Below are 22,642 nucleotides of genomic sequence, written 5' to 3' on the forward strand. Positions count from 1 at the left end.
AGATCCTTCCCCATGCTTGCCCCCTCCCCCCGCCAGTGGGAGGAGTCTCTGGGGTTTGCAGGGAAACTTCTGGAAAGTATGTTTCAGTTTCCAGGGGCAGAATTGTGATTGTTTTGCCGCTAGTCTTGTCCCCGTGCATGAGATTTACCAAGACGTTGTAGGCAGCAGGAATCCTGTGAGGGGTGAGACTGGTCCTTCATTCCCTGGGTTGGCCCTCTGGTTTTCCCCGTAGCCTCTATGACTGTGAAGCCCTGGATAATTTTGTCTACACATCAGGGCAGCGCAGATTAACAACTGCAGCGACAGTGCTGTGGGTTAGTAATATCACTCAAAGCCAAGAGGCCCCAGCAGTGAGAGACTCCCAGGAGCCCCAGGGGAGGGTAAATGGCATTTGCATCTCGATGTGGCGTATCCACCAGCTGCAGACTCCGGCCCTCACTGGCAGTGTTGCCACCTGTTCCACCTGTGTTCTGGATTTGCCAAGCGAGGAAGGAGGGGAATGGGACCTCATGTTATGTAATTCCTTCCCAAACGGAGCCCAGGCTTCATCTTCAGTGCCCTGTCTGAATACTGCAAGCAATTGCAAAGGTGCAAGCTAGTGGCTCGAGACAGCGACATGAGGTTTTCCTGGAAATAAGGAATGTCAAGGAAATGTCACAGTACGTCAAAACTCCCCCATCCCGTCTTTAAGATGAGACAACAAGGGAAGACCACTGTGGATTTGCAAATAATAATTCTGTTTGAGTGAAAGATGGCATTTCTCAGGTTAAATGAACCCCATGATTTGATTGAAGATATTTGTGTTTAAAATATTGATGGAGCCTTGTTTCCTAGTGTGAAAATGATGTGACCATTTAGGAGGAGAGCAGGTTCCTTATTTTCCTGAGCCTCAGTTTCCCCACAAGGATGCAGGTGGCCTGGGCGTGTGGCTGGGACCCGGCTCTTAGAGGCTCCACACATGGTTCATACTTTGCTGGTATCATCTTGAGACTCTTACAATTCTTCAACAAAGGACCCCACAAATGATGTCTATGATCGTCAGGCCGTGACAGGGTTGGAGAGACTCTGGGAAAAACTAGAATAGTGCCTGCTGTGGAGGTTTGCAATACATGTTAGCTGGACAATTGCACTCTTCCATTGTCGTTACGAAAAAAAAAACACTCTAATTTCTACTGTTAGTGGAATCAGATTGGCAAGAAGAACCCATTCTTTTCTCTAGACTTTTCAATGCACTTCAAGTGTGAAGCATCGGGTAAATGCTGGATTTGGGTACTGGATATCAGGTAACGAGGAGTTTCCCAGGCAGCTATGAGCTTTCTTGTAATGACACCCATAGGACTTGAATCTTCATCACCTGGCCGGGTGCAGTGGCTCATGCCTGTAATCCCAGTACTTTGGGGGCCGAAGTGGGAGGATCACTGGAGGCCAGGAGTTTGAGACCAGCCAGGGCAACAGAGCAAGACCTCGTCTCTGCAAAACCAGAACCAGAAAGTGTACACTCCTACGCTCCTTGAAGGCAGGGCCTCGATCTGTATTGCCCAATTATGTGTCATCAGCGACTAGAACAGTGTCTGGCCCATAACGGGCTTGTTTGTTGAATGAGTGAAGGAATGATTCCGTGACAGAATGGACAGGCTCTGGATTCAAAGGCACGTGGGTTTGACTCCATTTTTCTCCACTTGCCGTGAGACCCTGGGCAGATTTCCGGCCTCAGCGTGCTCCTCCGGGAGCAGAGACAATGTCTCCGTTAGAGTTGTGAGAATTAAATGCTCTGCCTGTGCAGATACTTAGCACCAAATAAAGGGTAGTTTTCCAGATACATTATTAAAATAATACAATGTCTAAGCCAAGAAATATGTAAACACAGGAACAAGTTAGATTTATATCGAAATGACACCAAACACTGTGGTAAAATATGCATTTTACTTATGACCTACGCCGCCAATACTAGATACCCCTGCTTGGCATGATGCTTCTTTTTCTCACCAGGACCAAACAAAAATCTCTTCACTCTTCTGAATGTGTCTCTCCAGTCAGAGAAGCTGTGGACGAGCTGATTGCAGGAGGCTTCGGGGCAAATGGGCGGGGCAGGTTATTCTGGACTCACCTCCTGCAGGAAAGACTGAGACCTGCAGCCCAGGGCAGGGAGGAATATAAACCCGCCCCAGTTACAGGACCCAGCGGCTCCTCCCACCACGGATGCTGGCCCATGAGTGTGCATTACATTTCATTTGGGATGCAAGCTGGAGTTGTGTGAAGGCTGGCAGCTGCCTTCGGGAGTGAGCAGCCTGAGCATCCAGAGAAACAGAAGTAAAACAAGAAACAAAACCAGAGTGAGCCACGGTGCCCAGGAGACCCTGAGGGATGGTGGGGACTGTGCAGTGGAGCCCCCAGGAGCACTCTCGGGGGAGCGGTTCTCACCTTTGCTGTCTGTCCTACAGCAGGCACCAAAGGCTGTGGCCAAGCTGCTGAGGCTTCGGGGAAAAGCCTTGGTCCTAATTCTTGGGTGAATGCTTCTATTTCTAAATGTTAGTCACTAATAATTCAGTCATTTGTTTGTGTAGCTCATTAATCCTTAAGCATCATGAGAGCGAAGCTGCAACAGAAAGCACAGATGGGGGCTGGGCACAGTGGCTCATGCCTGTAATCCCAGCAGTTTGGGAGGCCGAGGTGGGCAGACCACAAGCTCAGGAGTTCAAGACCAGCCTGACCAACATAGTGAAACCCCGTCTCTACTGAAAATACAAAAAAAAAAAAAAAATTAGCTGGGCATGGTGCCGGGCGCCTGTAATCCCAGCTACTCAGGAGGCTGAGGCAGGAGAATTGCTTGAACCCGGGAGTCAGAGGTTGCAGTGAGCTGAGATGACGCCATTGCACTGCGGCCTGGGTGACAGTACGAGACTCCGTCTCAAAACAAAAACAAAACAAAACAAAAAAACACAGATGAGGCGGCTCTGGTCCTTTAGGAATGGTGAACTTTCTGCTGCTCCTGTGAGACCCGGCCCACCCCTGTGCTGGGGGAACAAGGGTCTTCTCTTGGTACCAGTCATGCCACCCAGCAGGTGTAACAGGCTGCAGTAGAATTTCAAATGAGGCAAATGTGTCTAAAGTTCAGAGGCAAAGCATACATGTTGAACAATCTGTTTCCTTCCAGATACTCTATGAGAAAACTATGGGGCAAGACATTCCCTGGCACAGAAAGGATTTCCCAAATCCCATGTAATGGCAAAGCAATTGCAAACGAGAGACAATCTGCACAGTAATGCAGTTGCTGAATGCTTTAAGAAAATAAAGCATCATCAATAATTATGTTTTCATTAAGGCTTGCATGATGTTAAATTATCTTGCAATAACTTTATGTGTCTTTGTCTCCGCATACATTCAAATAGGAATTGGTTCTCTGTTCTTCCTCCTTTGTAAGCTCTCAGGCTAGATGTTTTGGGAAGTTATTGCCTCATGTATGGGAGGCAGGAATATACAGTTGTGCAGGAAATGTGATAAATGAAAAGTGTGTGTTAGGGAAGTAGGCATGCATTGTGCTATCCACATGGAATTCCGGAGTTTTATGGTCCCGGTGTCTCCTCTGTAAGAAGACATAGATGGAATGAGGCATGCAAAGAAAATTCTGTAGCAGCCAGACATGAGCTCATTTTTTATTGGTTTTCTGTGGGCAGCTTGGATTAGCCCAGCACCAAGCTGTGGGTTTCCCTAGAGTGAGGGACGCCAGTGAACAAGGAACAAGACCGGAGGAGGCAAGTTTCATCAGGAGTAATTTGGGGAGCAAAAGCAGAAACAGTGTGGGGGTCGGTCCAGCGAGAGAGCAGGAAAGGGCAGTGGTGCAGGCCTGCGTGGGGGTCTACGGTGTGGGGTCAGTCCCGTGACAGTCAGGAAAGGGCTGTGGTGCAGGCCTGTGTGGGGGTCTACGGTGTTGGGGTCGGTCCAGCGATGGAGTCAGGAAAGGGCTGTGGTGCAGGCCTGTGTGGGGGTCTCTCACTTATCCTCGTGCCTCGCAGAAGGCTCTCAGCCGAGAATGCCGAAGTCGTGATTGCAGTGGCGGCATTGATATTAAAACTGGACTGTTTGGAGCTAGTACCTAAAACTCCAAGGGTTTCAACTTATTCATCTATGAAATAGGGCATTGCCAAACAAATTGCCTTAGGTCTAAATTTTGCAGTTGTTAGCACCACAGCAGCGTGCTGTCTCGGTTTGCACCCACTCAAGGCCAGACACAGGGCCGGCTTCTTGGCAGTTCCCCTGTGCCTCTGCCTCGAGGCTGAGGGGCTGGCTTTAGGGAGCCCCTAAAACATGTACTGTGTGTAGCGAGCTCTGCCAGGTTTTACCTGGCCTCAAATTATGTTCAGCCAGATATAGTAAGTCTCTTAAATCATTATGATTTTGTTTGATAATTTTGAGATCTTTATTAGCACTATGTTTCTCTGAACATAGTACTGAGTAAAAAAATGGAATGAGCAATTCACTAAATGTATAGTCCACAAGATGAGAAGAGTTTAATGCAAAATGATTCTTAAGCTATAGACAGTATTTTGAGAAAGTCTCTAATTATGTTTGAATTAATATAAGCAATAAATACATACATATCTCCACCAAACCACCCACCCATCAATTTTTCATCCGTCTACCTCCTCATGCATCCATCCAGCCATCCACCCATACATCTGTCCACTTATCCAGCTCTCCACCCACCCATTCATCCATCCACTCACCTACCCAGCCACCCATCCACCCACTCATCTATCCACCCATCCATCCACCCACTCCTCTCTCCCACCCACTCACCAACTCATATATATATATCATATATATATATCTCTCTCATATATATATCTCTATATATCCACCAACCCATTCACCCATCTACTCATCCATCCACCCACTCACCCAACCATCTCTCTACCCATCCATCACCTATCCCTCACCCACCCACCCACCCACCCATCTCTCTACCCATCCATCTTCCATCCCTCCATCTGTTCATCCTGTCCCTCCACCACCATCTACCATCCATCCACTGTCCACCACCACCACTGTCCATCCATTCCACCACCATCTCTGTCCATTATCCACCTATCCACCCATCCACCACCACCCATCTCACCCATCCATCCATATCCATCTCCTTCCATCTGTCCACCACCATCTCCATCCATCCATCCACCACCTTCCATCTCCTCCATCTATCCTTCCACCCATTTGTCTCCATCCATCCACCTATCCCTCCACCCCTTCCCTTCCATCCTCTACCCATCCATCCTCACCTATCCCTCACCCACTCACCCCCCACCCACTGAAATCTTTCTGCCCGTTCGTCATCCGCCTGTCCCCTTCATCCTCCCTATCCATCCACCACCACCCACCATTCCATCCACCACCACCATCCATCCACCCTTCCATCCACCATCCATCCACCACCACCCATCTCCTATCCTTTCATCCCTCACCACCCTTGTCCATTTCTCATCCTTATAGGCTTCACCCCAAATCCAGGTGTCAAATAGACAAAGCACAGGTCAGTCTGTCAAGCCAACAGAGAGCATGCTAGTAAAATTAACAAACAAAAAACAGTCTACGGAAGTTTTCTTTTTTTTCATTTCTAAACAACTTTCAAGAAAATTCACCAGTTGAAAAGAGAAGGATTTACTTTTATGTTGGTTGTGAAGCATCAACATTAAATGGTTAACTTTAAAACTATATTTCTTGCCATATGCGCCTTGGCTGTCTTCTTTTTATCCACAAAAAGTCAAGGGAATCTAGTACCTGAGGCTTGTCTTTATTTAAACTGATGACAAACTTCTTCACTGCTGCTTAGGCAGTATCTATTTGGAAAACTCTAGTCAAATGTGTTACATTTATTGTAGCCCTTATAGGTTGACTTGATACAAATAAGCCTGTGTTATGTCTAAGTCATTACTAGAGAGAAATAATGACTAACACAACCAAACGGAAGCCTCGGTTCTTATGGAAAACCATTTCCGAAACGTGGAAGCTTTTGTCAGAGATTTGTTCATCTTCTGCATTCTCAACTGAACGGCTGGTCTAAGAACAGATGGAGCTCAGTGTTTTCTGTGGTTAAAGTGTCATGTCCTGAAAACTAATATTCAGAAAATCACCTTGAGGTGCATGATTGCTAAGATGACAAATATCGGTACATCAGTATATTGATGTTCTAAAGGCAGATAATTATATGTGTTTTTAAATTATTTCACTCATAAAAGTAGGGGAAAAAGAGATTTCCAAATAGTCCTTAGTTAAGAAAAGGCCTTTTACGCAGAACTCTTATACTCAATAGTCTGGTTGGTGGAGGGCTGATATGTTTGCCTCATAAGTCTTGAGTGGTAGGAGTATCCTAGAACACAAGCAATAAAATCAGTGTTAAAATGCTAGATGCCACTTCTCTTCTTTGTTGGCATGTTTTATGACCATAAAAAGAAATGAGCAATTATCAATATGTAGTAAACTATCAAGTAGAACCACTGAGTGATAACTCAGGAATAAATGGAATGATATTTAAAATAGAGGTAACTATAGCTAAAATTACAGTGACGAAATGATCTCTTATCTATGCACAACATATATGGTTTGCTTATTTTGGTTAAAGGTAGTTTTAAGTCAGTGAATTCTGTAGAATCTCAGGGATATACTTTTTCATGTTATTTCCAGCCCAATTGGGAGATGACTCCTAGTGGCAATAAATAGCTTTTGTTTCTCCTAATATATTCTTCATAGGACCCATGTGAACACATTGTTCAAGTATCACACCTCTGAGGGCTCTAGGCTGCAGATGTGTGTGAAGACTCTTTCATCAGGGGAAGAAGGATGTGTAGCTGACCCTTCACTGTGCCAAGGCTGGATGTGTGTGAAGACTCCTCCTTCGTCAGGGAAGCACATGCGTGTGAAGACCTCCTTCGTCAGGTGAAGAAGTGGATGCGTGAAGACCCCTTTGTCATCAGGTAAAGAAGGATGTGTGAAGACTCCCTCTTTCATCAGGGAAGAAGGATGTGTGTGAAGACTCCTCTTTGTCAGTGGAAGAAGGGATGTGTGAAGACTCCCTTTGTCAGGAAGAAGGATGTGTGTGAAGACTCCTCTTCTCGTCAGGGAAGAAGGATGTGTGAAGACCTCTTCGGCCAGGGAAGAAGGATGTGTGAAGACTTCTCGTCAGGGCTAATGATGTGTGAAGACTCTTCGTCAGGGAAGAAGGATGTGTGTGAAGACTCTTCGTCAGGGAAGAAGGATGTGTGAAGACTCCCCTCTTTGTCAGGGGAAGAAGGAGTGTGTGAAGACTCCCTTCTGTCAGGGAAGAAGGATGTGTGTGTGAAGACTCCCCTCTTCGTCAGGAACAAGGATGTGTGTGAAGACTCCCTCTTTGTCAGGGGAAGAAGGATGTAGCACTCTCTTTGTCAGGGGAAGAAGGATGTGTGTGAAGACTCTCTTCTAGGGAAGCATGGGCTCTGTGACCTGAGTGGGCGGCATTCCTTTTTGGCATTTCTTCCACCATAAATAGGAGTCACCTTTCACAATATGTGAATTTGAATGTCAAAAGGTGGATGGTTCTCCCAGGAACAATGACTCAGAAATTCCACATGCTCTTAGATCAGATGCTCCTTACCATAGGTGTGCCTGGCACAACCGTCGGGATGACACTCTCAAGATCTACCCTGAAGTGGCCATTTACAGATTCCTCGTGAGATCTGCACTCCACTGTCCAGAGTCTGGAAAGAGACAATCTCCTCCCTTGTCTCAACCACGTCCTTCCAGAAGGAAAGCAACCAGGCTCCCCCAGAAAGCAGTACAGTGTACGGGGACTGCGTGAACCCACACAAGGTGCAGTCAATTTAGAGAGTAGATTTTATGGAAGAATTCAGAGGAGGAGCAGACCCCTCCTGAGCAGGGCACAGACCGACAGCTGTGGTTCAGAGGAACCCTGTCACATGTCAGCTATCCTGCCCGATCCTCCAACAGCCCTGCAAGGTTTGTCTTGTTCCCCTGATTTTGCAGGGTAAATAATGTAACACGCAAAATTGCCCCACGAGGAAGTGGTGGCTAAACAAACAATTGGATCATAAGTCTTGTAAGCTCCAGTGCTCCCATCCTCTCTACAGTATAAAACTGTAAAATGTGAAGAAAATAATAAGGTTGTTGATGTGTGTGAAAGCGTTTCAACACAGATGCTAGGTGGTAGATGATCCTGATCATTCGCAGATTCTGTATTTGTGATTAATTTGTAATCCCCAAATCAATGCTAATGCCGAAGTCATTCCTGGACACACACAGAGCCGTGAGGTTCAGGTTGCCTGAGGCGCCCATGCTCTGGTAGGAGAGGAGAGCCCTGCCTTCTCGTTTCAGCTCATACCGTAAAACACGGCTCCTCTTCAGGGTCTATTGAGTGCCACATTTTCCACAATTTTTGTGCATTTCGTTGGTGGTTTTGTTGTTTAAGTGGCCCCAGCACAGTGCTGAATGCTGACTCTGTTCCTAGTGCTGTAACTGGCTCAAGTCCGCTATTTGCCACTCAGAGGCCGAAAACGTGAGAGTGAGGTGTGGGCGGAGGAAAGCAGTTATTACTCAAATGCTGGCAGTTAGGGAATGGCCAGGCTCATGCCTTTAACAGGTCATTCCCCCTTTTTGGCTGAGTGAGGGGTTTAAGGAGGAAAAGGCGTGGAACTGTGTGTAGTGCAGGAGGACGCCGGGCTGTGTGTCTTTCTGATGGTTATCTCATCATGTGCGGAGGCCTCGTTTGTGTCATTGTGACTTCAGTCTGGGAGTGGTGGGCTACCTGTTCCTAACTCCCACTCAGCAGAGGATTCTGCAGCTGGGTCTCTCTGCCTGTTCTGTTTGAAAATTGGCCCCTGGAGTTTTTAAGCAGGTCCGTAATTAGATAGGTGAGCACTGTGTAAGGAGGGCCTGGTGGAGAAGGGGCCATGAAGAATTTCACAGTATGCTTCAAAGCCAAAGCAGTAATGGGAAGGAAGTGTGCTAATTGTGTGTGAGGCTGGGACACATGGTGACAACATGCCTGATGGAGAAGACACCTGTGTGGATGGGCATCGTGCGCGTGGACAGGAGTCGCGGGCATGGACGGGCGTTGCAGGCATGGACGGGCGTCGTGCATGTGGACGGGCGTCGTGCGTGTGGACGGGAGTCGTCATGGGTGTGGATGGGCGTCCTGCGTGTGGGTGGGTGTTGCAGGTGTGGGTGGGTGTCATGGGCGTGGGTGGGCGTCGTGGGCGTGGGTGGGCGTCGTGGGCGTGGGTGAGCGTCGGTGTGGATGGGCCTCGAGGGTGTGGGTGGGCGTCGTGGGTGTGGATGGGCGTCGTCGGTGTGGATGGGCCTCGAGGGTGTGGATGGGCGTCGTGGGGGCATGCTGTGAGCTCAGCATTCATAACTCAACCACATACATTCAATGAATCTACTTTGAGTAGAAACACACATAAAACAAGGTAATACGCCCATCAGTTGACAAAAACACTTGTGTCCAGAGGCTCACAGGAGCCTCACCCTCTGTTTCCCGTAGGAACAATAGCTCAGTATCTGCTTTCTGATGACTTTGGAGAACACAGCTGCCTGGAAGAATGAGAACTGAGTGTGGTATTCTCAGTCATTATTTGTTGAATCTGAATGAAAATGTGAAAGTCAAAATTAGTAACTGTTTCTTCGTTAAACCTAGATGTTTCCGTATAACTTAATGTCTGGGTTTCCATATGTCTGCTTTGATAACTTTTACCGGATCGTAACCCTAATTCTTTGCTGCTGCTTTAACCGCAGTAGATCTGGTACGCGTATGCCTGACATGCCATGTGTGACAAACGCCGCTTGTCAGGAAGCAAACGTGCTCAAGAAAAACTTGCTTTCTCCCCGAGAGCTGTAACCTCAGGTGCGATACTGGCTCCTAAGAGACTCTGCAGGGCTCTGGGCATCTGTGTTTTCCTTTTTATTTCCCGATTAGTACAGAAATTCCCCTTTTTAGGCCAGCAATACGCACATGGGATTTACTCAATTTTTCCCAAATGTCTAAAGAGACAGAAAGCTAAACAAGATAGCAGAGACGACCAAGGCTCCCTGGTTAGAAAGAAGTTGGTGGGAAGGCTGACCTTACTCCCTCCCCAGAAGCCTCTCACCTTGACCACACAGCACTCAGCCATCTGCCACCTGCAGAGCAGACGGTGGGGGGGTGGGGGGGGGGGGGGGGGGGTGGTGGTAACAAACGCTGGGCAAGTTCTTCCTGCTGGGAGGAATCTCTGCTGCTGATGGTGCTGGGGACAGAGCCAGCAGCTCAGCTCTGGAGCGCCCAGTGTCGCCCCTGTTTACTGCAGACCCGCTGGGCCTGGGCACCAGAGTTTATTGAAAACCAGAGTCTTCTAGGCAGAGCAAGTCCAAGAGGACCTGTGGGTCTTGCTGCACTTGACAGCTGAGTAAACTGAGGCCCAGCGGAAAGGCCCAGGAGGGCCACAGAACAGTGACTCACGGAATTCGACCTGCAGCGGGGCCTCGGGATAGAGACGTCTTCCCACATCAGAGCAGCCGCTGTGGGTTTTAGGGAGGAGCCTGCATGTATCCGGTTAGGGAAGGTTGTGCAGGTGGGGTCACGCTACCGACCCTCTGAGTCTCCTCTGGAGATGGCTCCTCATGCCCTGTCCTCCTGCAGGGTTCCTGAGAGCACAAGGGCCGGAGCCAGGGCTCAGCGCATCGTGGCCACAGGCACCTGGTCTCGCTGGTGCTGACAGCGAAGGTCACTGAGTGCTCACCACCTGCGAGATATGCCCCGAGGGTGTCAGGAGCACTCCCTGGCGACCACCGCGGCCCCACGCGATGGTGACGCTCAGCTTGCATGTGAGGAAGGACACGGACTGTGTGGCTCTCTCCTGTGGCCCCCACCAGGAAATACGGGGCCACATATCAGTCACATGCTTCTTCATAGCATAGGCAGCTGGGTTTTTGGACTCTGAGAAACCAAGAACCTCCTCCTCATACCCTTTAGAGGAAACTTTCAGCACCTGAGGGAAAAATTAGGTTTAGGGAATTCCAATCCCATCTGTCAGGGAATCCAGATGTGGTCCAGACTCACAGTTTCACAGAGGCTGTGTGTAAGCTGGAAGCCCTGTGGCTGAGCTGTCTGTCCTCAGCGTTGTTTGTGGTCAAGACTCAGTTTCACAGAAGCTGTGTGTGAGCTGGAAGCCCTGTGGCTGAGCTCTCTGTCCTCAGCGTTGTTTGTGGTCCAGACTCACAGTTTCACAGAGGCTGTGTGTAAGCTGGAAGCCCTGTGGCTGAGCTGTCTGTCCTCAGTGCTGTTTCGGGGGTACGTGAGAGCTGCTTGTGTTAATGAGGACTTCCTCTTAATTTTAGAAAACCATTCAACCGAAATGTCGAACCGGTCACAAATATGAATCGATCGTCTCCTGCGTGGGTGAGGCCCTGGCAGGAATCATGCCTCAAAGAGCCCATCCTCTGCTCGGAAAGAAGGAAACATCTATAAACATCTGATGTGCCATTTGAGTACAAGTGTCAGGCACTCAGGGCCCTTGTGGAAGATTTTGGAGACAGGGAGAATCGGCCACTCTCACAGTCCTCACTCGGGAGTAGGGCTTTGAGAGGGGGCAGAACTCGGCACTCATGAGCGAGCAGGACGTCGTTGGCAGGAGAGCTGCAGTCCAGGGAGGGAGTGGCCTCCTCCTATCTGGGGGCCCATAGTGGGGACCAGCAGAGGGCCCAGCCGAGGCACCATAGACAGGCCTGGGGCCTGCGGCTGAGACTTTAGCCTGGGCTCGAGAAGACACCAGCTCCTGCTCTGTGGTCAGCCCTGGAGGCGACTTCCAGGGACATTTTGCGTGCAGTAGAGCTGGACGCAGGAAGTCACTCCGCTCTGCTGTGATAGGGCACAGGCTGGGGCTAGAAGGATCCCAGTGGGAACCAAGAGACAGTGGTGGATGTGGTGCGTTTTCCAAGGGTTTCCGCAGAATTTGGTGACTAGCTGGATATTTCTGGCATAAGGAAGCCGAAGGGAATATCCGTAAGGTTAGAACGCTGTTTGCTCCTCAGAACAGGCGCTGATTCAAGGCAGACCTCGCTGAGTTCAAAGTGATGCTGAGACTTCCACGTGGAATGTTCAGCCATGGCCGTGGTGTTAGGATGGTAACTGTGCTGCCTCGCGATGGCGCAGCAGTCCCCTCTCCCCTCCACCAAGCGCTTGCACACGGGGGAGCTGCCCCTGGCCGGGAGAATGAGCAAAAATCCCAGGGAGGAAGACCAGAGGTTGGGACTAAGGTATCATGAGCGCAGATATTTGAATCACAAATACATGTGAGGTTGAAAGGATTTTGGGTGCAACGTCCATGGCCTTAGGTGTCATATGCTGCCTTGGGATGAGCCTGTGGTGGAGGGAGGGAGGGGAGGCGGGCGCAGGGGAGGGAGGGGAGGCGGCCAACCTGTGGCACTTCTGACCAGCTGGGCTTGTACCCGTCAGCAAGGGTGTGTGGCTGCAGTGGGGACAGCAAGCGACCCTGGGCCACACGGTACCCACAGTTTAACGGCTTAGATGGGAGTGCAGGCACCTCCCAGGGACCAGGAGGCAACAGTCTTAGCTGCCGTCTCCCACCTCAATTGGGTCCTCTTCGCATTTCCTGTCGGTTCTGGGGATTTACTCCTTAGAAGACATGTAAGGGGTCCGTTCCGGGAAGAGCTGTCTACGGCTGTTGTCTGTGGACATGGGGTCGGTCCATCTGTCTTTGGGAACGGACGCTGGACTCCTAATTCATTTTGCGATGGCTGTAGGCACAATAACCAGTTCCTACTGCATGTGGGGTCTTCAGATGAATTAGATGGTTTAAAAAGTAATGTATTTTTTCAAAATTATGGTTGACATAGCATTTAGGAAGCTTCAGACAATTTTGATAATTCCTGTCTAGCAATTCCCTGCCAGTTGTTTTTATACAGAGTAGTTCTTAATGACTTTGGTAGTTTTTTAAATGGTTCCTGTCAAAAGAATTTTAAAAATACTAGTCTCTTTCCTCTCTGCTCTTGATTCATACATCTCCCTTGGGCACCAAAGACTAAAATCTGTTTCAATAACAACTTTTCTTTTTCCCTAGCTAGAATGTCTGCTTGCTACTGTCGGGTTTGGAGGCTGATTTGAATTTTTTTTTTTTTTTTTTTTTTTTTTGAGACGGAGTCTCGCTCTGTAGCCCAGGCTGGAGTGCAGTGGCCGGATCTCAGCTCACTGCAAGCTCCGCCTCCTGGGTTCACGCCATTCTCCGGCCTCAGCCTCCCGAGTAGCTGGGACTACAGGCGCCCGCCATCTCGCCCGGCTATTTTTTGTATTTCTTAGTAGAGACGGGGTTTCACTGTGTTCGCCAGGATGGTCTCGATCTCCTGACCTCGTGATCCGCCCATCTCGGCCTCCCAAAGTGCTGGGATTACAGGCTTGAGCCACCGCGCCCGGCCTGATTTGAATTTTTTAGGATAGCATATTACACTGTGATGTGTGTTTTGGAGAAGCGAAGCCCAAAAACAGAATTCTTGGCAAACGGAAACAAAGGTCATGGTGTGAAAGAAAACCGATGTCCAGTGGAGTTTGTGCCTGGAGCCGCAGTGGCCTCGGATATTTGTGTTTTTAAAAACACACCAGTGTTTTCCATGTCGTTTTCAGAAAAGCAGTGTGGCACATTGACTTCGTTACGAACTTATTTTAAATTATCCCTTCCAGGGTTCTCGGACCAGCAGTGACCTTCAAAGTGGGCGCCAATGTCCAGAACGTGACCACTGCGGATGTGGAGAAGGCCACAGGTGAGGTGCTTTCCACACACACGTGTACATGCACACACACGTGCGCGCGCACACACATGCACGCAAACGTACACGCACAGCCAGGGCAGAGAGAGACTCACAGTACCCACGGGGAGCAACCCAAAGGAAGGTCACAGTTTCCGTGGAAAGCTGGTGTGTAGTGACGGGGACGAGGGGGCAGTCGCAGGGCAATGTGGCTGTCCGTGGGCACTGTCTGGGATTTCGCCGTCTGGGGAGGGATGGGTTGCCCTGATGCGTGGAACTGTCTCAGATAGAAGGCAGGACACACAGGGCTGCAAGTGACCGAGAACAAGTCCGGCTTTTAGAAAAGGAAGATTTCGTGTTTGTAGTAACCCCAGTGTGTGCAGAGCACGTGCAATTTTGCTTTGAGGTTTTTTGTTTTGTACCAGACCAGGAGCACACACTGGCCCTGCTCCTGACTGTGGTGGGCAGGTACCACAAAGGATCCGGGAGGTTTCAATAAAAACCGGCTGACTTCCAGACAGTTTCACTGTTCACAGCCCAGGGTTCTGGGCACTGCGAATCACACATTTTTGAGATGTACTTACAGATAGAGCTTGAGTGATCTTTGTTATATGATTAATAATTGTCATTAAGTGAAATACACTACGCTTTACTCACCAGAGTCTTGAAGAACAAAATGGGGTGGTGGACACAATGTTGTATTTTCGTCAACCTGGCTTTTTTTTTTTTTTTTTTAGCTTGTTGAAAACTCTTGTATTGTTTAATCTTCCTGCCTAGTAAGAAAAACACAGGAAGCGTAACAGAACCTCAGCCTGGCGGCTTTCAGTGCATTAGGGCCGCTCCGCGCCCAGGGCACTCCCGGTCTGTAATCATTGATAAGACGGGGCTGAACCCACGGACCCAGCCACAGCAGGAAATGACTCCTGCTTTTAGCCAGTCCTTTAGATTGCTAAATCTATGAACTTACTTTTTTTTTTTTTTTTTGCTTAAATTTATGTCTTTTTTTTCCCAGTGTAAAATGCAGCAGAATACTCTGGTTTGTTTCGGGATTTCGATACTTAGCTCTCATTGATTGAGGCGTCACTGCACTGGCGCCCTGTAAACTTGGAAGTTTCTTTTTCCCATGAGAGTTTTCCCAAGGCGGGAAGTAGCCGCCATGTTCTACGGGATAGAGCACGTCGCTGGTCCTATCTGTTTTGGCTGCTGTGGATTTGTTTATGGGATATCCTCGTGCCCTCAGTAACTCCTTTGCTCAAGGTGGTGATTTAGGGGGCTGAGAATTTGTGGTTGAAATACAATGCTTTGCAAAGTTGTACTAAACTTCTGCAGTCTGATGTAAGGTTCGTGGAGAGTTGAACCCCCAGTCTCATTTTGTTGCCATACTTTGCTGTGAGGCTTGAGGAGCTGGGGTGCAGCTCGGTAAAGCAGCCCAGCATCCTTACTCCAGCTGGGCGGTCCAGTGCGGTCCCGGCGCAGAAAGTCAGCGGGATCCATGCCAAACACTCCCGCGCAAGAAGGAACGGGGATCCCAGCAACGGCTTCAGCACCTCGTGGCTGCCGGAGCTCCCTCCCTCCACGGCATCTGTTTTGCTTGCCCCAGTTCCCCGTCAGGATTGATTATTGGAGATATTTAAGACCAAATCCATGATCAGGTATTATGCAAAAATGCATTGATAATTATCCCATGATTGGCAGTTTCTCCAGTACCGGGGAGCAACGCCACTGAAATTAGGTTTGCTGGACCTCAAGGATGCTAGGAATGGCAATCTTGTTATCTTTTTAAACACCGTAACAATGTACTCACAGACGAGGACCTTTGATTTATTTTATGGCTGTCTAGAGAAAATGAGGTTGATTATTTGAAAGGTAGTTTCTCGGTCATTTCTAATGTGTTCATGTTATTTATCGAAGTGCTGCACCAAGGGGGAGTCACACAGGAAATGTACGTTTGAGTTTGTGTCTCATATCGACAACTTTCTAAACACCTGAATTTGCTAACTTGCACCAGTGCGTCCATGTTAACTCCTGTGGCTGTGCAAGTCAGAATGTTTCTTGCTTGTTGAACGTGTGCAAAATTGTTTACATTCATGCAAAATTTTTAAAGAATTAGTTTTTTAACTATTTTTGAATAATTCTATGGTGTCATGAATGTGCCTGATGCTATATAAGAAACAGATTGACCGGGCGCAGTGGCTCACGCCTGTAAACCTAGCACTTTAGGAGGCCAAGGTGGGTGGATCACTTGAGGTAGGGAGTTCGAGACCAGCCTGACCAATATGGTGAGACCCCATCTCTACTAAAAATACAAAAAAATTAGCTGGATGTGGTGGCACGAACCTGTAATCTCAGCTACTTGGGAGGCTGAGGTGGGAGAATCGGTTGAACCCAAGAGGCAGAGATTGCAGTGAGCCAAGATTGCAGCACTGGACTCCAGCCTGGGCCACAGAGGGAGACCCTGTCTCAAAAACAAACAAAAAACAAAAAAACCAAGAGATTATAAAAATGAATTCTGTGACCACAAAGATCTTGCAGTTAGGCAGTGGACATGCCCACGTGTGGTGCTGGCCCATTTGGCCTTGGGAGAGTGCTTAGCATGGTGACTGGCCCATCGGCCTCAGGAGAGTGCTTAGCACGGTGACTGGCCAGTTGGCCTCGGGAAAGCACTTAGCACGGTGACTGGCCCATTGGCCTTGGGAAAGGGCTTAGCACGGTGAAGAGGAGCCTCTTACCAAGTTTCAGGTGAGACATAGACAGGCTGACGTGATAGCAGGGAAGAGTTTCAAACTCAAAAGGAGTTTCTTGTGGTTTCTAGTTTTAAAAGGTGATGTGGAATCCTAATAGCGTCATCACAAATGCCCTACGGTGATGGGCAGACACCTTTGGAAGGATGTGTGGTGGTGCCTGTGTTTGTCATCAACATACGGAACTCAAGAGCCTGCTGTTGAAATTACTTGGGAGTGCTGGGTGCTGCCTGGAAGCCCAGTGGCTGCTTGTGTCTGGTTCCCTCAAGGGCCTGAGGACTGGAGGCTGCAGACATCTTCTACTGTTATTAATGCAGGGAGATCACCCTGGCGGTAGAATTCAAAGGGCATTCATTTTGCTAATTTTATACAAAATGATACAAAACCTAATGAATAGGGGTGTAGTTAATCCCACATTAGTCCCCATCAAACGTCATGTGGTATTGATGCCGAATGAGAAGTGCAGCTGCTTTTCATTATTCAGCGTCTCTTCTTTATCCTAGGCAATGCTTTCCTGGGAGTTCTGCTAATTTATGACCTTGGGTATGAGCACAGGGTATTAGTGAATATTAAAAATAAGTGGGTTTTGCTCAAGGAGGCACTTACTCTACCACAAAGTACGTAGAAATGACTGGTAGCTACTTCTAATCTCCGTGGCTCAGTTATGTAGTCGAACTGGCAGAACAGAAAAATCCTTTTTATTCTTCATTTCCTTGGTAGTTTCTTCTTAAATAGTATATTTCTGATCAATTTTCGTATTGCTCCTTTCACAGAAAAGGTAATTAATCATTCTTTAGAAACAGTGTTTGCTTTTGCTGGCTCCCAGTCTGCAGAGATCTCTGCCTGGTGACCTGTGGGGCTGCCTGTGGTTTATCGGCTTATTGCCAGGAATCCCCTCCGTGCTTGGCCGAGTTTCCTTCAGGCTGAGTTCAGGCTGTTTCTTCAAGCATTCCCTCTCGGGCACCATGGAGGGTGTGTTTCTGGCACTCAGCCTTGCGTGGTGGAGTGAGGCTCATGAGGGCTCCTGTCCTGAGCAGGTTCCCCTTTGACCTCAGTATCCTCCACCTGACAGCCTCTAAGACACAGCATTCAGCTGCCATTGTTTTTCAGCCTGTTGGGGAGGCGCCCTGTGTCATTTCAGTAGCAGCGCCTCTGTATTCAGAGGTACGGTGACTTTCTGTGACGTCCTCCTGCTTCTGCCTGTTCAGCATCTTTGTGAAGCAGGTGAGTGTCAGAGCAGGGTGGTGACTGCTATGCTGCTCTGTGTTTCGCGCCTCATACGTAGCGTGTCCACATGGAGGGAGAGGCTCCCTTCCTCTCTTGTGAGCCTCTCTTGAATCCCGGCTCGGAACTGGACTCTGCCGAGGCCTGGACCCCACAGCCCGCGGTGTTCTGCGTTAGCCACAGGCCTCTGCTGGAGCAAGGGCTGCCCAGGCTTCTGGCCTCTGGTAAAGCAGACAAAACGTGTTTATTTTGAAAAGCGTAATGGCGAAGTGAAGTGAATTCCTCTGTAACACATACTTACAATCCAGCCAGCCTGAACCATCGACCCCAGGCAGGCATCGGTGCTTCATGGTCTGGTCCACCCTGTGCAGATTCTGTCTTGGGCAATGCATCGCACCTTCCTAAGGTGATATCACTCTGGAAGTCAGTGGCCCTGCCCTCCTGGACCCCCCGCCGCGGTGCCAGGGCTGCTTAGACAGCAGCTCTTTGGGGCAGTGGATGGCACATCGGGGAGGGCAGGGCAGGGCTTAGACGAGGCTTCACAGAGAATCTGGCCTTTGGGCAGAGCACGGGGACTGGTGTAATCCCAGGACCGAAGGTGAGGTCTGAGAACAGCAGCCTGGGTGGGATCCAGGCGCGCCCGGCGTGGGGGTCCAGGGTGCGGCCTGGGTGTGGGGTCCAGGGTGCGTGCCTGGTGTGGGGGTCCCAGGGTGCGCCCGGCAGGGGTCTCAGGTGCGCCTGGGTGTAGTCCAGGCAGCGCCTGTGTGGGGTCCAGGGTGCTGCCTGGGTGGGTCCAGGCTGCTGGGCGACATGCCAGGAAGAGGCTGGCAAGGGGAATTCAGAATCGGACTCTTCTAGTGCGGGAACTTCATCTTCAGCAGCCACTAAGAAGGACTTGGCCTGCATTTTGCTGCAGCTGGTCGGTTCAGCTCCGCTGAGGTGGCCTCAGGGGAGGGGGAGGGGCGCTCACCACAGCACTGGTCCACGAGCAGCAGACATCCCTCATCTGACTCCCACACACCCGCTCCCCAGGGAGGCCACGCCAGGTGGAGCTATGTGCTGGTGGGGCCCGAAGCCATCCACGCTCCCACACACCCACTCCCCAGGGAGGCCACGCCAGGTGGAGCTGTGTGCTGGTGGGGCCCGAAGCCATCCACGCTCCCACACACCTCTGCCCCTCAGGAGGCCACTGTGTGAGCTTGCTATGTGCTGGTGGGGCCCCAGCCACCCACACGCTCCCAAGCACCCCACTCCTGTGGGAGGCCAGTGGCTGCATGCTGGTGTCCGGTCATCCACGCTCCCACACACCCACCTCTAGAGCCACTGGTGGATGCAGCGTCGGGTGAGGTCTGCCTCATCCACGCCCGGCTCAATTCCCCTGCCATTGGTGAGGATTGGCATAAGAACCTGAGTCTTGAGTGGTGCCAGTTGCACTTACTAGAAATGAAGGAGGATGCTTCGGAAATGTTCAAAAAAGCCACTTGCTGAGAAAATTGCCTCCACGTGCAGGTGAATGAGACACCTGTCAAACTGATGAGAGTGACTCTCCAAGGACCCGCACTGTCCTTGGAGGGTCTTCCAGGCACGGGGATCCTAGCGCTCCCCTTCGCCAGACCCCCAGGGCGCAGCTGAGGAAACAGCACCAGAGCAGTGAGGCTGGAGGTGTGGCCTGGGCGGCCTGGCCCCGCGTTCCGCTGTGCATGGGCCAATGTGTCATGTCCTCGTTGGAGCTGAGCTGCCACCAGGATCCGCGTGGCTGGGGGCTCCTGGGCTTTGGCTGTGGCTGGTGCAGGGCTCGCGCTCACCCTGCCGCTCCACAGCCACAAGGTTGAGGATCCCACAGCTTGCCCGGCTGGGGTGTCACCCAGGGAGGGTGAGAGAGAGGCTTGGGGGGAAGTCCTGCTCTAGGACTCGCGGCACAGACACAGGCGATGAGGAGTAACTAAAAAGAGGAGACTCCAGGAGAAACAGACGAAGGAGCGGAGGGTGCGGTGTGGGAAGGGTGGGCCGGTGGGGCTGGTAGGGTCTGCACAGCAGGCCCTGCAGGCTCAGTGCCAAGGGCCCGTCTCCCTGCTGGACCTGCTGTGTCGGGGGTGGGTGGGCGAGGGGCTGCAGTGTGTGAACCAGGCCCCACTTGTGTCCAGGGCCATGTGGGCTGGACACGGAACAAGAACTCCTGCCTGCCTGGGAGCGCCTCCCGCGGGCTGCAGCAGAGACCGGCCAGTGGGAGCACAGGTGAGGACTGTCTGCCTGGGAGCGCCTCCCCCGGGCTGCAGCAGGGACCGGCCGACCGGAGCACAGGGAAGGACTGTGGTGAGGCTCTGCCTGCCGAAGAGCAGGTGCCCCGTGGCTGCAGCCCAGGAGGTTTTAAACAAGTTTCAGTTTGGACGGAGGCTTTAGGGAATCGGATGGTCGGAGCTGCACCCCGTGACTCCATTCTGAACAGCCAGGTAATTACTTCTGGCATTTTGACAAGCGTTTGCAGGAGTAGAGCTCGGGGCCGGCAGCACCCAGGACCTGTGCTGACCTTCCCGGCTGCGAGGAGAGAGGCCACCCGTGGCTCTGTAATTACAAGTCCTGAAAGCCGCCTTCATCATGGCTTTACCCCGAGCGCAGACAACACTGTGGTGGAAAGTAATTGCATCGCCATCATTGACAGGGCTACCCGCATGGAACTCCAGGAGCCGCGTTCGGGGGACACTCGAGGATGCTGCTAAACAAAGGCTGGGAAACCGCCTCGCTCGGCAGCCACGTTTCTGCGTTCGTTTTTATACAGAGGGGGTTTATGCACTGGAAACACGGTTAATGGGAGCAGCTCGTTCTCACCTGCAAATGACCAAGCAATGCTGATCCTGCTGGAAGAGGGTGGCGCCTGGTCCCACCTCCAACTCACTGCTGGGGAGCGCCTGGCCCCACCTCCAACTCACTGCTGGGGAGCGCCTGGCCCCCCTCCAACTCACTGCTGGGGAGAGCAGGTTCCATTTCGTCCTCACATTCAGGTTCATTTAGAATTCACACCCTGCGCAGGGAGAAGGACCCCCGGGGCCCTCCAGCTTCCCCTCTACCTCAGGAACCGCATCAGCACGTGCACTGCGAGGGACCGACTGTTACAGGTGGCCGCGGGAGCTCACCCCTAGTTGGCTGGGGTTTGGGGGCAGCCTAGGTAAACACCCATAGAAATTCCACTAAGACCTTTACGCACCAAAACTTGTAAAACCCACTTCTGAAAAACACGAGTGAGAGTTTGGAAGTGCGTGGGATTCTCTGTAGGCTTTCACATGTGCAGGAGGCTTCCGCGGCCAGAGGACCTGTTAGAAACAGTGAATCACCGCCACCTTCCTGCACCCTCTGATGCCTGGGAGGCTGCCGAGGGGGTCCCAGCTGTTCTCTCCACGGAACGCCCAGCGTCCCCGCAGAGAGATCTGGGGGAGAGGCTCTGATGCAGGTGCAGTCAGCTGCCGGGGGAGGTGAAATCCAGCAGAAGGCCCTGCACCCTGGATGTGCAGGAGGGGGTTCTGCTGGCTGTTTGGGGGTCACGGAGCACACTGTGGGAGTTGCTGAGTTTCCCAAGTGTTTCTCTTCCTTGCACGTGGGTTTCTCTCTTCACTGCCCTGGGCCCTGTAGGGTTAGACTGATGGGAGGACGGCAGGATGGCTGGCGGCCGTGGCCAGGGCACGCGTGTCCTCCTGTGGTAGCCGTCCTAGCCCACTGGAGGTGAGCTGTACTTGGCGGGAGTCCCAGGGGAGCCGCGTCTGCTGGCGGAGATGCCGCTGGGCTGTGGGCCTGGGGGACGAGGACTCAGGTTTTGCTGGAGGAGCCTGCTGTCCGTCTGGCGCTCTGTTTTGCTGAGTGTTGAAGCCCTGGTCTTTCCACGACGCGAGGCCGCCGTGTCTGTTTTCACAGCCTCTTCTTTTGCTCTTTGTCCATAAGCGAATGCTGTTTCCACTCTTTCCCTCACCTCCGCATAGAAAGGGCAGTGTCTTCATACCTGAGTAGAAAGTGGCTCATTTTAATTCAGGGCTGTGCCCCGCAGAGCAGCTTGGCGTGGCATCACTTTGAGACCTGAAGGAGGAAAACAAGGGGTGCCCGAGGAAGGTGCACTTGGAGCCTGCAGGGAGAGGCCAGGACGGCCCTGAAGACAATGCGTGGGCCCACACCCTCCCCCGGGCACCTGGAGACATGACTTGCAGCCACCACGCTCCCTCCTCCTGCAACCGCAGCTCACAGGCTGTCCCTGCGCTGAGGGGAGGCCGATGTCTGCCAGAAGCCACTTCTAGGGAGTTCTTCTACCAATACCAGTTCCCATGGCAACTTGACAGAAGCAGTAGGGGCAGAGGAGCAGAGATGGTGCTGAGTGCAAAGGTGGTGCTGAGTGCAAAGGTGGTGCTGGGCACCCACCTCCCCAGCAGCTCCTGCCCCAGCTGCAGCTGAGCCACTGCCTGGGTCCCTGATGGTCAGCCCAGGAGTCCTGCCCTGCAGCTACACTAGGTCACAAGCCTGGGCCATCTCGGGCAGGGCGGAGGGTTTCCCCTGCTCTGCCATGCTTACGGGCCCCTTGGGACAAGCTCAGGTCTTGAGACATGAATTGTCCAAATGTTATGACTTGAGAGACTCTGAAAGGCTCAATTATTTTAAAAATTATGTTCCACCAGTCCATTGGCATCTGAAACTCTCCCCTTGTCTCTTTGTGCTTTGGGGACCCTACAGGGCTAGACAGCAGCTGAAGTGTGTGGCACAACCCCCTTGGCAGTTGGTGGCTCTGTGAGTGCACAGTTGATCAGACTAGCATAGCGTCAGCTTGGTGAGCCCGGGGAGGTTCCTCCTGACACCAGGACTCTGGAGAGGCAGCTCTTGGTTGAAAGGCAGGGGAGGTTCAGCGAAGTCTCAGGACTGAGAGC

General features: G+C 51.2%; 1 protein-coding gene across 3 annotated transcripts in view; it reads left to right on the forward strand.

Annotated features, from left to right (window-relative positions):
* Positions 1-22,642, forward strand: part of LOC101026166 (protein tyrosine phosphatase receptor type N2) — a 973,501-nt gene that overhangs the window by 452,186 nt on the left and 498,673 nt on the right. For all 3 annotated transcript variants that reach the window (XM_021935384.2, XM_021935383.2, XM_021935385.2), the window contains one exon: positions 13,715-13,794. In XM_021935384.2, coding sequence (XP_021791076.2) covers positions 13,715-13,794 — 80 coding nt within the window. The remainder of the gene's footprint in view (positions 1-13,714; positions 13,795-22,642) is intronic.

The sequence above is a fragment of the Papio anubis genome, chromosome 4 (genome assembly GCF_008728515.1).
Source record: "Papio anubis isolate 15944 chromosome 4, Panubis1.0, whole genome shotgun sequence".
NCBI classification, from domain to species: Eukaryota; Metazoa; Chordata; class Mammalia; order Primates; family Cercopithecidae; genus Papio; species Papio anubis.